Raw genomic sequence first — 15,263 nt, forward strand, 5'->3', positions numbered from 1 at the left:
TGCCTAGAAAACGCAAATCTAATCTGGCGTGTAGTTCTAGCAGAGCTCGCGCTGCGAAAGTTGCTAGAAGCCAAGAGTCTGAAGAGCAGACACAAACCCGTTTGGCTTTAGATGCCGAGCGTCATGCAGCTCAAAGAGCTGCTGAGACTGAAGAGCAAAGGCAAGCACGCCGGCATTTAGATGCCGAGCGTCACACAGCTCAAAGAGATGCTGAGACTGAACAGCAAAGGCAAGCGCGGCGGCATTTAGACGCCGAGCATCACACAGCTCAAAGAGATGCTGAGACTGAACAGCAAAGGCATGCGCGGCGGCATTTAGATGCTGAGCGTCACACAGCTCAGAGAGCTGCTGAAACAGTAGATCAAAGTCAATCGCGTCGGTTTTTTGATGCCGAACGTCACGCTTCTCTTAGAGCCGTGGAGTCATTAGAAGAGACACAGGCCCGTCAAATTTTAGATGCCGAACGTCACGCAGCTCAAAGAGCCACTGAGACCTTGGAGCAAAGTCAAGCACGGCAACGATTAGATACCGAGCGCCACGCATCTCAAAGAGCCGCTGAAACGTTAGAACAAACTCGGTTACGTCGTCTATTAGATGCTGAGCGTCATGCGTCATTGATTGCTGCAGAGTCACAAGAAGAGTCACAAAGACGACGTGTTTTAAATGCTGAACGGCAGTCGCAAAGGAGAAGTGCATATTTACGCGTAGTACATGGGAGGCATTTCAAGACGCTGCTTTTGATTATGACCCTATGATCGATTATATTAATCATCGATTAATTCTCATCGGACGGATGGATAAAAGCTGTTTACATTGTGAAGCTCTAAAATGGAAAGAGGAAACACCGGGTATGTGTTGTTCTGGTGGTAAAGTTTCACTTTCATCACTTGGAGAGCCAGAAGAACCCTTAAAATCCTTATTTTTGTACGATAGCAATGAATCACGACGTTTTTTGAACAGAATTAGAAAATATAATTGTTGTTTTCAGATGACGTCGTTTGGAGTAGGTAATGACGTTGTTATGCCTGGATTTTCCAGTACGTTTACAATCCAAGGTCAAATTTATCATAGGATTGGGTCTTTACTGCCTACAAATGATCAGCCAAAATTTTTGCAGATTTACTTCATGGGAGACGAAAATAGCGAAGTTGACCGCAGGTGTCAAAATATTCAGGGAGTTGAAAGAGATACAGTTTTAAAAATCCAGAGAATGTTGCACGATCATAACAATCTCATTAACACTTTCAAAACAGCATTAGATAGAATGCCAGGAGAAGAATACAAGTTGGTCATGCACCCTGACCGTACGCCAAGTGGGGAACATGAAAGACGATATAATGCACCATTAATCAATGAAGTTGCAGCCATAGTCTCTGGCGAAGAGTTTGCTTCCCGTGATATTATTTTACACGCACGTAATGACACATTAACCAGGGTACCAGACACACACAAATTTTACGACGCGTTGCAATATCCTTTAATATTCAGCAAGGGGCAAATGGGGTATCATTTTCAAATACCCCAAGTCAATCCTGTGACAGGCTTGCCCTTACCCAATAAAAAAGTATCATGCATGGATTTTTACGCCTACCGTATCATGATTCGAGAAAATGATTTTAACATTATATCACGATGCAAACAACTGGCCAATCAATTTTATGTTGACATGTACGTAAAAGTTGAAAGCGAACGATTACGTTACATATCATTAAACCAAACCAAATTAAGAGCGGAGAACTACATCCATTTGCAAGATGCTGTAGCAAGTGACGGTAATGTTAATCCTAATAATTTAGGTAAAATGGTTATCTTACCGTCTTCATTTGTAAACAGTCCCCGGTATTTACACGAATATACACAGGACGCGTTTGCTTACGTACGTACATATGGTCGCCCGGATTTATTTGTTACTTTCACATGTAACCCAAATTGGCCTGAAATAGTTGACGAGTTGCTGCCCGGACAAAGCACGATAGATAGACATGATATAGTTGCGAGAGTTTTTAGATTGAAAGTTAAAAAGCTAATCACTGTTTTAACCAAAGGAAAAATATTTGGTGAAGTATTGTGCTTCATGTATTCGATAGAGTGGCAAAAGCGCGGCCTGCCACACGTGCATATTTTAATGTGGTTGAAAGACAAGTTGAGATCCGATCAAATAGACAAAATCATCAGCGCTGAAATACCAGATCCAAATAGTGACAAGACACTACATGAAATTATTGTTAAAAATATGATTCATGGACCGTGCGGTCCTGAAAATCCCCAATGTCCATGCATGAAGGACGGGAAATGTACTAAAAAATATCCTCGCAAGCTTATTAAAGAGACTGTCCACAACGACAACGGATATCCGTTATATCGTAGAAGAGCGCCATCAGACGGAGGTCGAACGGCATCTATAAAACTCCGAAATGGTAGTTACGTTACCATAGACAATAGCTGGGTGGTCCCTTATTCGCCTATTTTGTCAAAAATGTTTAACGCCCATATAAATATCGAGGCCTGCAGTTCAGTACGCGCTATCAAATACATCTGCAAATATATTAATAAGGGTAGCGACCAAGCTATTTATAATTTCAGAAACACAGAGGTTGCTAATCCTGTGGATGAAGTCCAAACATATCAGTCTGGTCGTTACGTCAGCAGCAACGAATCTGTGTGGCGACTCCTAGGATTCCCTTTACATGAAAGACACCCCACAGTCACACACCTCAGTGTGCACCTAGAAAATGGTGAACGTGTCTATTTTACTGAAAATAATTTCCAAGAGAGGCTATCTTCACCTCCGAAAACGACACTCACCGCTTTTTTTGATCTCTGTACAAGAGATGAATTTGCAAGAACGCTTCTCTATGTTGAGATACCGAGATACTACACTTGGAACACAACAAGGAGAGAGTGGAAACGCCGAATTCAAGGAGCACCTGTTCAGAATTGGCCTGGGGTGAAATCTGGAGATGCCTTAGGACGAGTTTACACGGTCCACGTTAGTAATATAGAGTGTTTTTGTTTGAGAATGCTTTTACACCATGTCCGTGGGCCAACCTCTTTCAAAGTTCTCAAAAAACTCAATAGTCAGGATTTTTCGACATTTCGAGAGGCATGTGAGGCAAGAGGGTTATTAGAGAACGATAATCAATGGGATATAACTCTGGAAGAGGCTGCACAATGCAGATCTGCGCCCAAGGTGAGAGAGCTTTTTGCTATATTAATAGCAACATGTGGACTTTCGAACCCTGAACAATTGTGGGATAAGTACAAAAATTATATGGCAGATGATATTTTACACAGATTACAAGAACAGAATCCGAATGTTACATACAATGATTTAATTTACAATGACGCTCTAACAAAGGTTGAAGACCAAGTGATAACTATTACTGGAAAAGGTTTATCTGATTTTGGGATGAGCAGACCGCATAGAATTGGGGAAATTAGCAGTGATTTAATGCGAGAACTAGATTATGATACTGTTTCTTTAAACCGACAAATAATGGAGGCTCTTCCACTTTTAAACCCAGAACAAAGATTAGTCTTTGATACAGTCATTCAAAAAGTTGCCAGTGGCGAAGGTGGTTTATTCTTTTTGGATGCTCCAGGAGGCACTGGCAAAACTTTTCTTTTAAATTTACTGTTAACTCATATCCGGAAAGATAAAGGAGTTGCTGTTGCAGTAGCTTCCTCTGGAATAGCTGCTACGCTACTTAGTGGGGGACGAACAGCACACTCAGTTCTTAAACTGCCATTGAACTTAGCTCACGAGGAAATGCCTGTTTGCAACATTAGCAAAAGCGGTGAGCGCGGAAGAATGTTGCAGCAGTGTAAATTGTTGGTTTGGGATGAATGTACAATGTCCCACAAAAGAGCAATCGAAGCACTAGATCGCACAATGAAGGACATCAAGAGCAATCGGGGCCTCATGGGAGGGATGGTGGTACTTTTAGCTGGTGACTTTAGACAGACCCTGCCGGTTATTACAAGGGGTACGCCGGCAGATGAAATAAATGCCTGTTTGAAAGCGTCTACATTATGGGTACACGTAAAAAAGTTTTGTCTGACTAAAAATATGCGAGTACATCTGCACAATGACTCTCAAGCAGGACAATATGCGGCTGCTCTTCTAAAAATTGGAGAAGATTGTATGCCAACTGACAGTAACGGCATGATTACACTGACAACTGAATTCTGTCAAATTGTCGATAGCACAGACGAATTAAAAAATAATGTCTATCCTGATCTACAACTAAATATGGGCAATCGAGAATGGTTGTGTGAAAGGGCCATATTAGCGCCGACAAATGAGACAGTAGGCCAAATAAATGAGAAAATTATGTCAAATATAGAGGGGGATGTTATCGAGTACCTCTCAATAGACAATGTTATGGACACTGAACAAGTGACATCGTACCCTATAGAGTTCCTCAACTCTTTAGAATTATCCGGGGTACCTTCCCATAAGTTGAGGCTGAAAGTTGGTGTTCCGGTCCTGTTAATAAGAAATCTTGACGCACCAAGGCTATGTAATGGTACACGGCTACAAGTTACTCACCTAGGACGCAATATTATAAAAGCTATAATTATGACTGGAATGGCAAAAGGAGAAAATGTTTTGATTCCCCGTATTCCAATAATACCGACCGATTTGCCATTCCAGTTTAAAAGAGTGCAGTTTCCCTTGAAAGCAGCATTTGCAATGACAGTTAACAAAGCTCAAGGCCAGACACTTAAAGTTGCAGGTGTACATTTAGAAAAACACTGTTTTTCCCATGGACAACTCTATGTGGCGTGCTCACGAGTAGCAAACCCGCAAAATATTTATATTTTAGCAAAGCATGGAAAAACAAAAAATGTTGTTTATAAAAATGTATTGAAATAATTTACTAAAGTTTATATATGTCTTTAATTTGCAGAATAAGTAAGTACTCATCCTAAAAAAAATACTTCCAAAAATAACTAAACGCGGACGGAGTCGCGGGCAAAAAAGCTAGTATCTAAATATAGTATGGCAAATTTCAAACCCAGGTTGTCATTTGTTTTTTAAAATATTCCTTTTTTATCAAATTTATGCGTCACGGAACGTCGACTATGGAGCAAATGAATATCGTGCTGGTATAAAGTTTCTTTTTAAGCAAGGAAAACCTCCGCAATTAATTATGTCAGGAATGACAGCTGTATACAGACATCAGTGCCCTGGTAAAACCATGATTTATAAATGGAATAATTTATTTTAAAATGGCAAAGAGTCACTTTTATTAATATGGTAATAATGAATTTTTACATAAAAATAAAAATAAAAAACACATAAAATTAACTAAAACGGGCTTCCTCTTCCAAAGGCAGCGCAGCGCGGGGCATTGTACCTAAGACGCTAGCGGCGTTGCCTCGTTGCACTGCAAGGCTCAGTCTTTGGGCGAAGAAAAAGCCGATTAGTTTGTCCGACACTTCTTTCATAATTTTTTTTTGTGTCGGACGACCAAGGCCCAAAGGTTTCGACCGCAAGTGCCGCAAAAATGTAGTTGTCCTTAATAAGAAAGGCATATTATTTGCGGCACTTGATGGTTTGGGCATCGTCTGCAGCTGTCCCTTGAAGATGACTCTCGCCCAGGAAGGCCATCGTAGAAAAAGTCGAGAAATTAGTTCAGGAAGATGCTCGTTTTAAAAAGAAACAGTTATCCGCATTAGTTAGTGTATCAGAAACTACTATTTTGAGAATCCTGCACGATCATCTTCACATTTTTTTTTTAGGTTCTGTTAAGTAGGTAGGTACAGTCACCAGCATTAATATCTGCCACAGCGGAGCGTGCAAAAATATCTGACACGTCCTTCCGGCGTTAGAAATAGAGTCGTATCAGATATTTATGCACGCTTGCTGTGTCAGATATTGGTGCTGGTGACTGTAGTAGGTACATGTAAAGTCAAGAGCAAAGATATTAACACGGCCAAAGTTGCAAAAATATGTATACACGGCCTTAATGTTAAGTGCATAGAGTCGCGTATACATATTTTTGCATCTTTGGCCGTGTTATCTTTGCCCTTGAATGTACGGAGTGCCTCTCTAAAAATATTTATTTTTGTTATTTAACACCCAAACTTAACAGTGGCCGTCATAAGACACCTCTACTCCAAATTTTCTTGTTGTTTTTGTGTAAAATGCCTGTGACAAACGGATAGACGGACAAACGGACGGACCGACAGAACGAAACTATAAGGGTTCCGCTTTGTCGTTGACACTATGGAACCTTTCAAAATCCCACAAAATCCTCATAAATACATATTGTGGGTATGAAATTTGATAACTACAAAATAACTTTCATCCATTTTTGGCATCTATAAACGGGCAGCAAACAATAAAACGCTGACTTATTAAGCAAACATTTATTATATATTATTATAATACGTGTCTTACATTAGATATAGAGAGTATTTCTAATCTTTGTATCTATTCTAGAATTTCGGGCTGCGACCCGTGGTTAAGAAACGCTGACAGAACTGTCTCAGTCACAAATCAAACATTGATTAAAAGATAGTATGTACTTATACCAATATCTTTTCCATTAGGTACGAGTAAATGCATATACTTAATATAAAAAAAAAAAACAATATCAATAAGTTTAATGTAAAACTTGAACCTATTTCTTTTATATTCTTTTATAATATAATTGTAGCTATGGTGCTCTCAGTGGGTTAGTATTTTACCCTCTGCCACCGCCGTGGCCTCCTCCAATGCCCCCTCCTCTTCCTCCAATGCCTCTTCCGCCGATGCCTCTTCCACCAATGCCTCTACCCCCGAAACCCCTACCACCGACGCCTCGGCTCCCAAAGCCTCTTCCACCGAATCCTGGTCCAATACCGAAGCCACCACCACCCAGGATTATAGGAACTGGGTATAATGGGCCTGAAAAGTAAAGATATAGTTAATTAGTTACAGTTACGTTACTTACTTGCATACAGTAAGTACGAGTATACAGTGCATTCATTTACCTTAGGGGATCATTTTTAATTTACTCAAAAGGTTAAAAAGTCCTGCTTTGCCGGAAAACAATCTATCAATGCTATAATAACTATGTAGTAGATCTTAGATTAGTAGTGTACCCAGGCAATGAAAGTTCTAGAGTGATTGCTTTATTTTTATTTCATTCCGTTGTTACTTTCGTTCCATTTTTAGACATGTCACGTTAGTGTAAGATGCAAAATAAAACGGGAAAATGAAGGAAACAAACTTAATTGGGATGCACCAAAAAAATAACCTATAGTTTTTATTTTATTTTTGGAAAGAATAGGATATTTTAAGATACCATTTTCATTGTTTTTGAATTTGGATGAGTATTTTTTTTTTTTTTTTACGAAATACGCTGGATGACGTCACAGTGAGACAGCCTCGTTCCATTGCCTAGAAAAATTCAGGTCGTTCATAACATAATCTGTGGCATTACAATTTGACAATAATTCAAGCACGCCTTACCGTAAAGGGCCCTACTGATTGTCACTAACTAGGTACTAAGTTGAATAATTGGAGACTTTGGTTTGTTATTTTAAACTTATATAGGGCCATTAGGGAAAAGAGGGCGCTGATGATAGAGATAGTGAAGGATAAAGTAGACATGATTCTTTTGCCTAAGCGCTATTTTTATACGGGAGTGCAACTTTTGTACTTGTACTAAGTACCTAATACTGATTCGACATAACAAAAAAAAATAGATACAATATACAGGACGTGGCCTATAATAGGAGCAAACAGAGTTTCCGCTGTTATACCTATACCTGACCCAAAAGCTTCAAAGTGCTTAAACTCTAAGATCTAGTAACTTAAAGTTACAATCCACAATCAATGAATTTTATCAACGCTAAAAAATAGGTAGGTACCTACCTATCTAAAACATGTGGAAAAATTACCAATTAAATATTACTTATTCTGTGGTGATACTGATACTGACCAATCCAATAAGTAAAAGAATCCTATCAATCTACATTATAAAAACCGGCCAAGTGCGAGTCGGTACACGAAGGATTCCGTACCATTTTCTAAGTATAGGTACAACATTAGACATTAGTAAATAACGGCAAAAAAACACGCTTGTTCTATAGGAGCCCCCTTAAATATTTATTTAATTCTGTTTTTAGTATTTGTTGTTATAGAGGCAACAAAAATACATCATCTATGAAAATTTCAACTGGCTAAGTATTACGGCTCAAGAGATAGAGCCCTGTGACAGACGACCGACAGAGAGACAGCGGAGTCTCAGTAATAGGGTTCCGTGGCACCCTTTGGGTACGGAACCCTAAAAATAAATATAGAAAAATACATGAAAAACAACAAACAATTAAGCGCCTGTTTTCTGTTTTGAAACAAAGGCTCGCGAAAACAGAAATGGAATTAAGTTACAACTTACCTCTCCTATTATATGGGTCTGGGTACAATTGACGCCTCACTCGTAGCGAACCATCTTTTGTTGGTACGGTTCTCCCCTCGTTTTGGTTTAATACTAAACTGTGTAATGGATTAAAGATTCCATTGTTTCTGGAGTCTCTTGTCGTCTTAACATCCCGATCCTCTGTCGCCGTAATTTCAGCGGCTGTTATGAGTAGGATGACTGCTATGAATTGCTGTAATAAAGAACTTTAGGTATGTATGTATGTATGTATATATATATATGTATTTAGGAGACAAGCCAGTCTAAGTAGTAAATTTAAAAAACCGGCCAAGAGTATGTCGGACATGCCCAAAATAGGGTTCCGTAGCCATTACGAAAAAAATCCTACTTATATTATAAATGAGAAAGTTTGTGAGTGAGTGAGTGAGTATGTTTGTTACTCCTTCACGCTGAAACAGCTGGTCGGACTTGGATGAAATTTGGTATGTGGATAGCTTGATATCTAGAATAAAACATACAGGCTACTTTTTAACCCACGGGACAACCGATATTCCCACGGGATAGGGATAAAATCTCGAAACAACAACCGCTGGGCTTAGAGTCATGAAATTTGACATGATTGTCTTTAATGTAAAGTCAATGAAAACCACGATTTAATGTTCGGGAATCCCGGAATTTCAATTCAGCTGCTGGATTTAATATCTAATGATTTACGCGTACGAAGCCGCGGGTAAACACTAGTAAGTAATATTTTTCCAAGTATAGGTATATTTTATACCTTATACCTACTTATCTTTCTTTTTGCTTTTCTTTTTTTTTGAAAAAATACAAGAACAATACCAAAAAGTTGTTTAACTGTTGCCACAGAACAAATAATAGTACAAGTACTGTTGCTACATTTATTTTGCTTGTTTATATTATTATTCCTTATTTTATCTTATCTTATCTTAGGCTGCTATTTACTCTTAAACTACTAATAATTCTCAAGCAAACTTAGCCGTTATAGTTTTCCTTCAAAGCTCGATTAAAATGAAGATTTGCACTTTAAAATTGAATATTTTGAATCGAAAAAATGTTTAAGCAACCCTGATTTTAAAAGACCTATCCAACAATACTCCACACTACAAGGTTGGATGAGAAAAAAAAATCACCCCCACTTTACGTCTATGGGAGGGAACACTAAAAAAATTTTTTTTTGAAATTTTTATTGTACCATTTTGTCGGCATAGTTTACATAAATATTCGTGCAAAATTACAGTGTAATGTGAGTGGCACCTCACACACACCCTCTTCCAACATATACAACTTAGACTATAAGTTAGACCTAAGGGCCTAAGGCTTTAGAATATAGACAGTATTTACGCATCATTCGTGAGTTTCATTCGTCTCCTCGATCGCCTGCCTTGCCCTTTGCCTTGGCCTTTCTAGCATTGATACTCTCTGAGCAAAGCCGCGGACGGACGGACAGACAGACAGACAGACAGACATGGCGAAACTATAAGTAAGGGTTCCGGTTTTGCCATTTTGGCTCCGGAACCCTAAAAACGGGAAATATTGCCTACGACATCCGCCCAGCAAATTCGAATCAAATGATAAATGCCTTTTCATACAGTGCGACAATAGTACATTACTGCCGAGGCCGGGAAAAAGCAATCGGCTGAGGCAAATATAGTGCTTTTCTCCAATAATGCGAGGAAATAAAGCAAATTTTTTAAAATATTAAATGTAATGTACTAACTACCATAGGAACAAATCAAGAAAGAGTTTTTCTACGTGTGTGTTTTCAGTCATATGATCTGATAATCATTATTTGTTTAGTTTAAGTAAATAATCTATACTTACTGAAAATTCCATGTTATCGAATTGCGTATAAACGTATAACTGATGAAAATAATACATGTTCTTCTTATTAATACGAGGAGTTTATGTGCCCATCTACTTAGTCGCATGGACTCGATAATTGACACACGGAGATGAGGTGACTGTTTTCTGACATTGGATATACCCACCTTATGTATCATTATACGATATTATCACGTATTTTGAGACATGCCCCATATTTAATGACAAACAAGCTTAGTTTATCAATTCTTCATCATCATCATCTCAGCCTACGTAAGTCCCACTGCACATGCCTCCTCTCAGGATGAGAGAACTCGGGTCGTAGTTTCCACATGAGTCCAGTGCGGATTTAGAACTTCACACACATTATTCCATTTTTATACTTCACACAGGATTGTACATACAGGTTTCATCACGATGTTTTCCTTCACCGTAAAACTCGTGGTCAAATGTAATTTCGCACATGAACTTCGAATAACTCAGAGGTGCGAAGCCTAGGTTTGAACCTACGATCCTTTGCTTGATAGACTATAGGCCAAACAAAACGACATCTTAGGTGGAAACACAGCCTTAGTACGGGAGCCCTCGCTCGCGCACCTCAGTCCGACTTGCACTTGCCCGGTTTATTTAGAGTATATCTTAATAATCTTGTACAACACTCAAGGATTTTAATTGACAAGATTTCATTTTTTGAACACCTGTAAATTACTACAGGAATCGAAAGAGTTTTGCCTCCTGAACATGGGAAAATATTTATTATAATTTATTTCTCCATATTTAAAAAAATACATAAAAATAATAAATATCTGAATTTGCCAACACTACCACAGAATAGATATGATTCTTGTCTTTTAGGCCACTGGAGCTCTCTCATAATTTGACAACTTCTACGTCAGATTCACGAATACATGACTTTACGGGAACTAGACAAAAGATAATAAATAATTGATTGTGTGGTAGTTTTGCAGTTATACGTTAATCTATAATTATTTTTGTCTTTCAAAAACGTGATTAAAATCCAATTGACAACAAAGAGTATTAGTACCTATAGAGAAGGTAAGTACTAGGTAAGGTAAGCACTTTTATTCATATTTGTTATGGTGGTAATAGTAATAAGTATACCAACTCCGTAATCTTTACAGATCTTCGAAAATAATATCCCCGATGATTCATACCAAGGTATTTGCGGCCTACAAACTGCTACAGCAAGCATTATTATGATATGATGATAAGAAATCCTAACATTGCTGTAATTGTTTACGCGAACGATGAACTGAGTAATAATATCAATATTACACACTATTGTGACATTGTAATTTGTTCAAAACAGAATCCTAAATAAGAAATTCCTTTTAATTCCGTTCGATTTGCTGAAATCCTACTAATAAGTATTAGGTAGTATAAAATGCGAAAGTTTGTGAAGATGTTTGGATGTTTGTTGCTCAATCACGTCTAAACCGATTTAGATGAAATACGGTATACTTATCTACAAGTAGTTTGAGCCCCGGGGAAGGACAAAGGATAGTTTTTATCCTGGAAAATTTCATAGTTCCCGTGGGATAGCGGGTAGCGATATACGAATACTACGCGGACGGAGTCGCGGGCAACAGTTAATATAATTATTGTTTTGCCGAGAGCCAATAAATTGTTACATTTTTTATTGAAGCGGTGCGCGTCGGCTAATAATTTTCGCAAGTCTTAATGTAATTTTTGTCATAGTTTTTATAAGTAAATGGTTGTCTTTTAATTAGAACTGTAGGTTAGGATTGATTTATAACAACACCATCACCACCATCATCATAATTTGTCATCAACATCTTGCTCACTAATCCTGCCGTGAAGCAGCAGTGCTTGCACTGTTGTGTTTCGGCGTGGAGAGTAAGACAGCCGGTAAAAGCCATCCATCCAGCCAGCCAGCCAGCCATCTTAGGCCTCTAGGTTGGCAACGCGTCTGCAATACCCCTGGTGTTGCAGATGTTTATGGGCGGTGGTGATCTCTTACCATCAGGAGACCCACTTGCTCGTTTGCCATCCAGTCGAATAAAAAAATATATAGGTGACGACTGGGTTAAAAATATATCATTCTATTTAGTCCGTCAATTAGATTATGGAAAAATATAAGACACGTATTTTTTGGTTTAACAAATTAAGTATTAAAAATCTACAAAGGTATTAGATCATCAAACTTCCGGAGTGGGGGCTTGTGACGTCACTATTAGGTAAAAATAATAAAAGCAATAGGTATTTAAATGTATTCCTTATTTCTGTCCATTGTAAAGGTTGCCTGGAAGAGATCGCTCTGAAGCGATAAGGCCGCCTATTGCTTACCTTAGAAAATGTCTATGTATATACTTGTTTTCTCTGTACTGTTTACTGTATTGGTGCGCAATAAAGAGTTATTGTATTGTATTGTATTGTAATTTTCGTTTTTAAACTAGTTCCGAATATGGTTTAAGTATGAATTAAAAATCGATCTAGACGGCGCGGATCCGTCCTTCGCGAACCTTCTTCAGGCTAACTTCTAGTTCGACATGCACTTGGTTTTTTTCTTAATTTGTCCTTTATATTTATTGACCAGAAACAATCTAATACCGACTCCTCCACTATATTTCAAACTTATAGAAATTGCATCTGGCCGTAGTGTAATAAATCCGAAACCTCAAAAAACATTAATTTTATGTTTATCATTGACTCATTTGTGACAGGGTGGATGTTGATTTTGTCTTTTGAAAGAATATAATAAGGATAAAAAGCAACTAAAAGCTTTCAGTGCTTCGCATATAAAAGTTCACACAAGGATTACAAACGTATTCCTGCTTTGCTTTTGTTACTGTGTTGGGAATAAAACATGACGGAAGAGTTGGGAATAAGCACTGAGCCTGAAGCTAAGGACGAGGTACCTAATAAAATTATGACCATTGAATTGGTTTTGAATCTGTCCAAAGCGTGTTTGTGTGTTATTTTTCGCAACCACAAACACAATTTAGTTTTTTGATATATCTTGTATTGTGTTAACCTTAGATTACTTTGTTAAATAGTAGTTACAGACATCTGGGACTCGGAGATCTGGTGACCTGACACACAGGTCCTTCCTAGTTCGGGCACCAGTCTCTGCCACACGGGTCTGACTGTAATTGTAACTAAGTTCAATACTGATATTGTAACCGGTGGTGGAGAAATAAATAAATATAATTTATATAATTAATGATTGCTCTAGTCAGACGTCTACAGTCGTATTCCGTCCTACCTAACTAGCGTTAGTTGACTTTAACTGACAGTAGTGCAACGGCTAGGAATGAGATTATAGCGAACATTATGGTACATACTTAGTAGAAATCTATATCTTATAGTACGTAGCGTAGGTAGACGTTTGTGTTGTAGGTATTGAATTCATTTTTAACACGCTTATACTAAGTTCTCTAGTCTCTGGGAAAAGACTGAAATCCCGAGTAGAGCCCCTAGGAATGTTCTACTATTTATTTATTTATTTTAAGGAGAGCATAGATTGTAAATTATTTGAGAAGAAGAAGAGAATATAAAAAAATACACTTATACAGGATGAAATTTAAACCGCGATCCAAAATTAGTGTTCATGCTCAGTCAGTGCTGGACAATAAAATGCATAGACCCATTTGTTTAAATTTGTCGAATCAGCGGTTTCCATACATTGACTTCGTGATTTAATTTGAATAATGTATGGAATGGAAACAGCAAAATTATTTCAGACTATTTTATTACTTATATTATTATTTTTAACAAATGTGTCATGCATTATATTATCCAGCATTCACTGAGCAAGAAAAACTATGTTTGGATTGCACGTGTATTTTATTGTGTATTTTTCTACATACAGGCTAATTAAATCGTAAATCAGTCATTTCTTCATTAATATTGTGACATTTGGTATAAGGCTTTGTACGTAGATTAAAAATACCCTAATTTATATGCCAAAGAGTAGAGTGGAGACGCATTGTATAATGTGAGCTTTAACTTGGTAAGTATCTATGAATGTAACATAGTCTTTGGACTTGATTTTAACCCACTTACTATTGTGGCATTGATACGACAACTAGCATTTTCGCGCAGTTCTGATGGTAATACAATATTATGGTAGGTACCATTAAACTGATTTGACGCTGAAGCCAGAAGCAAGGCTCTGGAACTCCGGGACAGATTGCCATAACTTAGCCGTGTTTGGACTGGTTCGAATTGTCTTAGGGTGAACTTCAATCAAGAATCGAGTTACACACAGCGCCATCTCCACCCACTTCGGATTGAAAAAGCTTGGTCAAGCGATGTATCGTATCGAACGACATCGGGGGTTCTCTAGTGGTTCGGGGCTACATACAGTTCGGGGGTTGGATAGGCAGTTACTACGGCAGCGAAATATAAAATTTCTAACATGAATATAATATTTTTTTTAAGGTCAGCACCAGCGCCATCTAGTGAGATATTAATAAATTAACTAAGGTAGTAAATAAGTAACTACCGCTAATACACTTTAAACACATAGATGGCGCCGTTTCTCGCGTCAGACGATTATGTTTTGGAATTGTCCATCGACTTTTGCAGGCCATAGTACATACATTGGTGACCCAGGTGTGATAGTTATTGTTACGTTCGTGGGGTGGGTTCGTGATTGAAAAGCACTTTTAACACCGATGAATAAGAGTAGGATTTATTTTCACACTGTTACTTAACTTTACAAAACACTTAAAAACAGCTCACAGTAATTTCGCACTCTAAAACTCACTTACAAGTCGCTTTGATTATCTTCGATGTTTATCTCTCGGTATCGCATTCGAAAACTGTCCTCCGCTGCAACCTCACCCGGCTTATATACCCCCGGTGAATCGGTCCACAAAGTTCGAGAACAGTCCAGCTAGGACGTCATACCTACATCTCGAATGTTCCGGAAACGAGTAGAGTGTCTGTCTCTTTCATGTGCTATCAATCAGTCTGTTCTCTCACACATATAGGCTATCCTTGTCACACACCTTCTCGAATGTTCTCAGTATAGCTGTCTCTTTCTAATCGTGCTATCTC

General features: G+C 38.1%; 3 protein-coding genes across 3 annotated transcripts in view; 2 read left to right on the forward strand and 1 right to left on the reverse strand.

Moving 5' to 3' along the window:
* The window catches only part of LOC141428640 (uncharacterized), an 8,008-nt gene extending 1,521 nt beyond the window's left edge, over positions 1 to 6,487 (forward strand). Inside the window, exons 3-5 of the mRNA XM_074088645.1 lie at positions 112 to 356; positions 1,118 to 4,474; positions 6,452 to 6,487. Coding sequence (XP_073944746.1) covers positions 112 to 356; positions 1,118 to 4,474; positions 6,452 to 6,487 — 3,638 coding nt within the window. The remainder of the gene's footprint in view (positions 1 to 111; positions 357 to 1,117; positions 4,475 to 6,451) is intronic.
* LOC141428601 (uncharacterized) lies at positions 6,409 to 10,273 on the reverse strand. The gene is made up of 3 exons (XM_074088603.1): positions 10,218 to 10,273; positions 8,394 to 8,607; positions 6,409 to 6,898 (listed from the first exon to the last, which is right to left on the reverse strand). The coding sequence occupies exons 1-3, from the start codon at positions 10,227 to 10,229 to the stop codon at positions 6,696 to 6,698; spliced, it is 429 nt and encodes a 142-aa protein (XP_073944704.1). The 5' UTR covers positions 10,230 to 10,273; the 3' UTR covers positions 6,409 to 6,695.
* A 2,563-nt stretch (positions 10,274 to 12,836) lies between these two features.
* LOC141428972 (anoctamin-5-like) overlaps positions 12,837 to 15,263 on the forward strand; it is a gene marked incomplete in the record, with an annotated part of 37,958 nt that continues 35,531 nt past the window's right edge. Inside the window, 1 exon segment of the mRNA XM_074089067.1 lies at positions 12,837 to 13,113. Coding sequence (XP_073945168.1) covers positions 13,066 to 13,113 — 48 coding nt within the window.

This window comes from Choristoneura fumiferana, chromosome 6, assembly GCF_025370935.1.
Source record: "Choristoneura fumiferana chromosome 6, NRCan_CFum_1, whole genome shotgun sequence".
Classification (NCBI taxonomy): Eukaryota; Metazoa; Arthropoda; class Insecta; order Lepidoptera; family Tortricidae; genus Choristoneura; species Choristoneura fumiferana.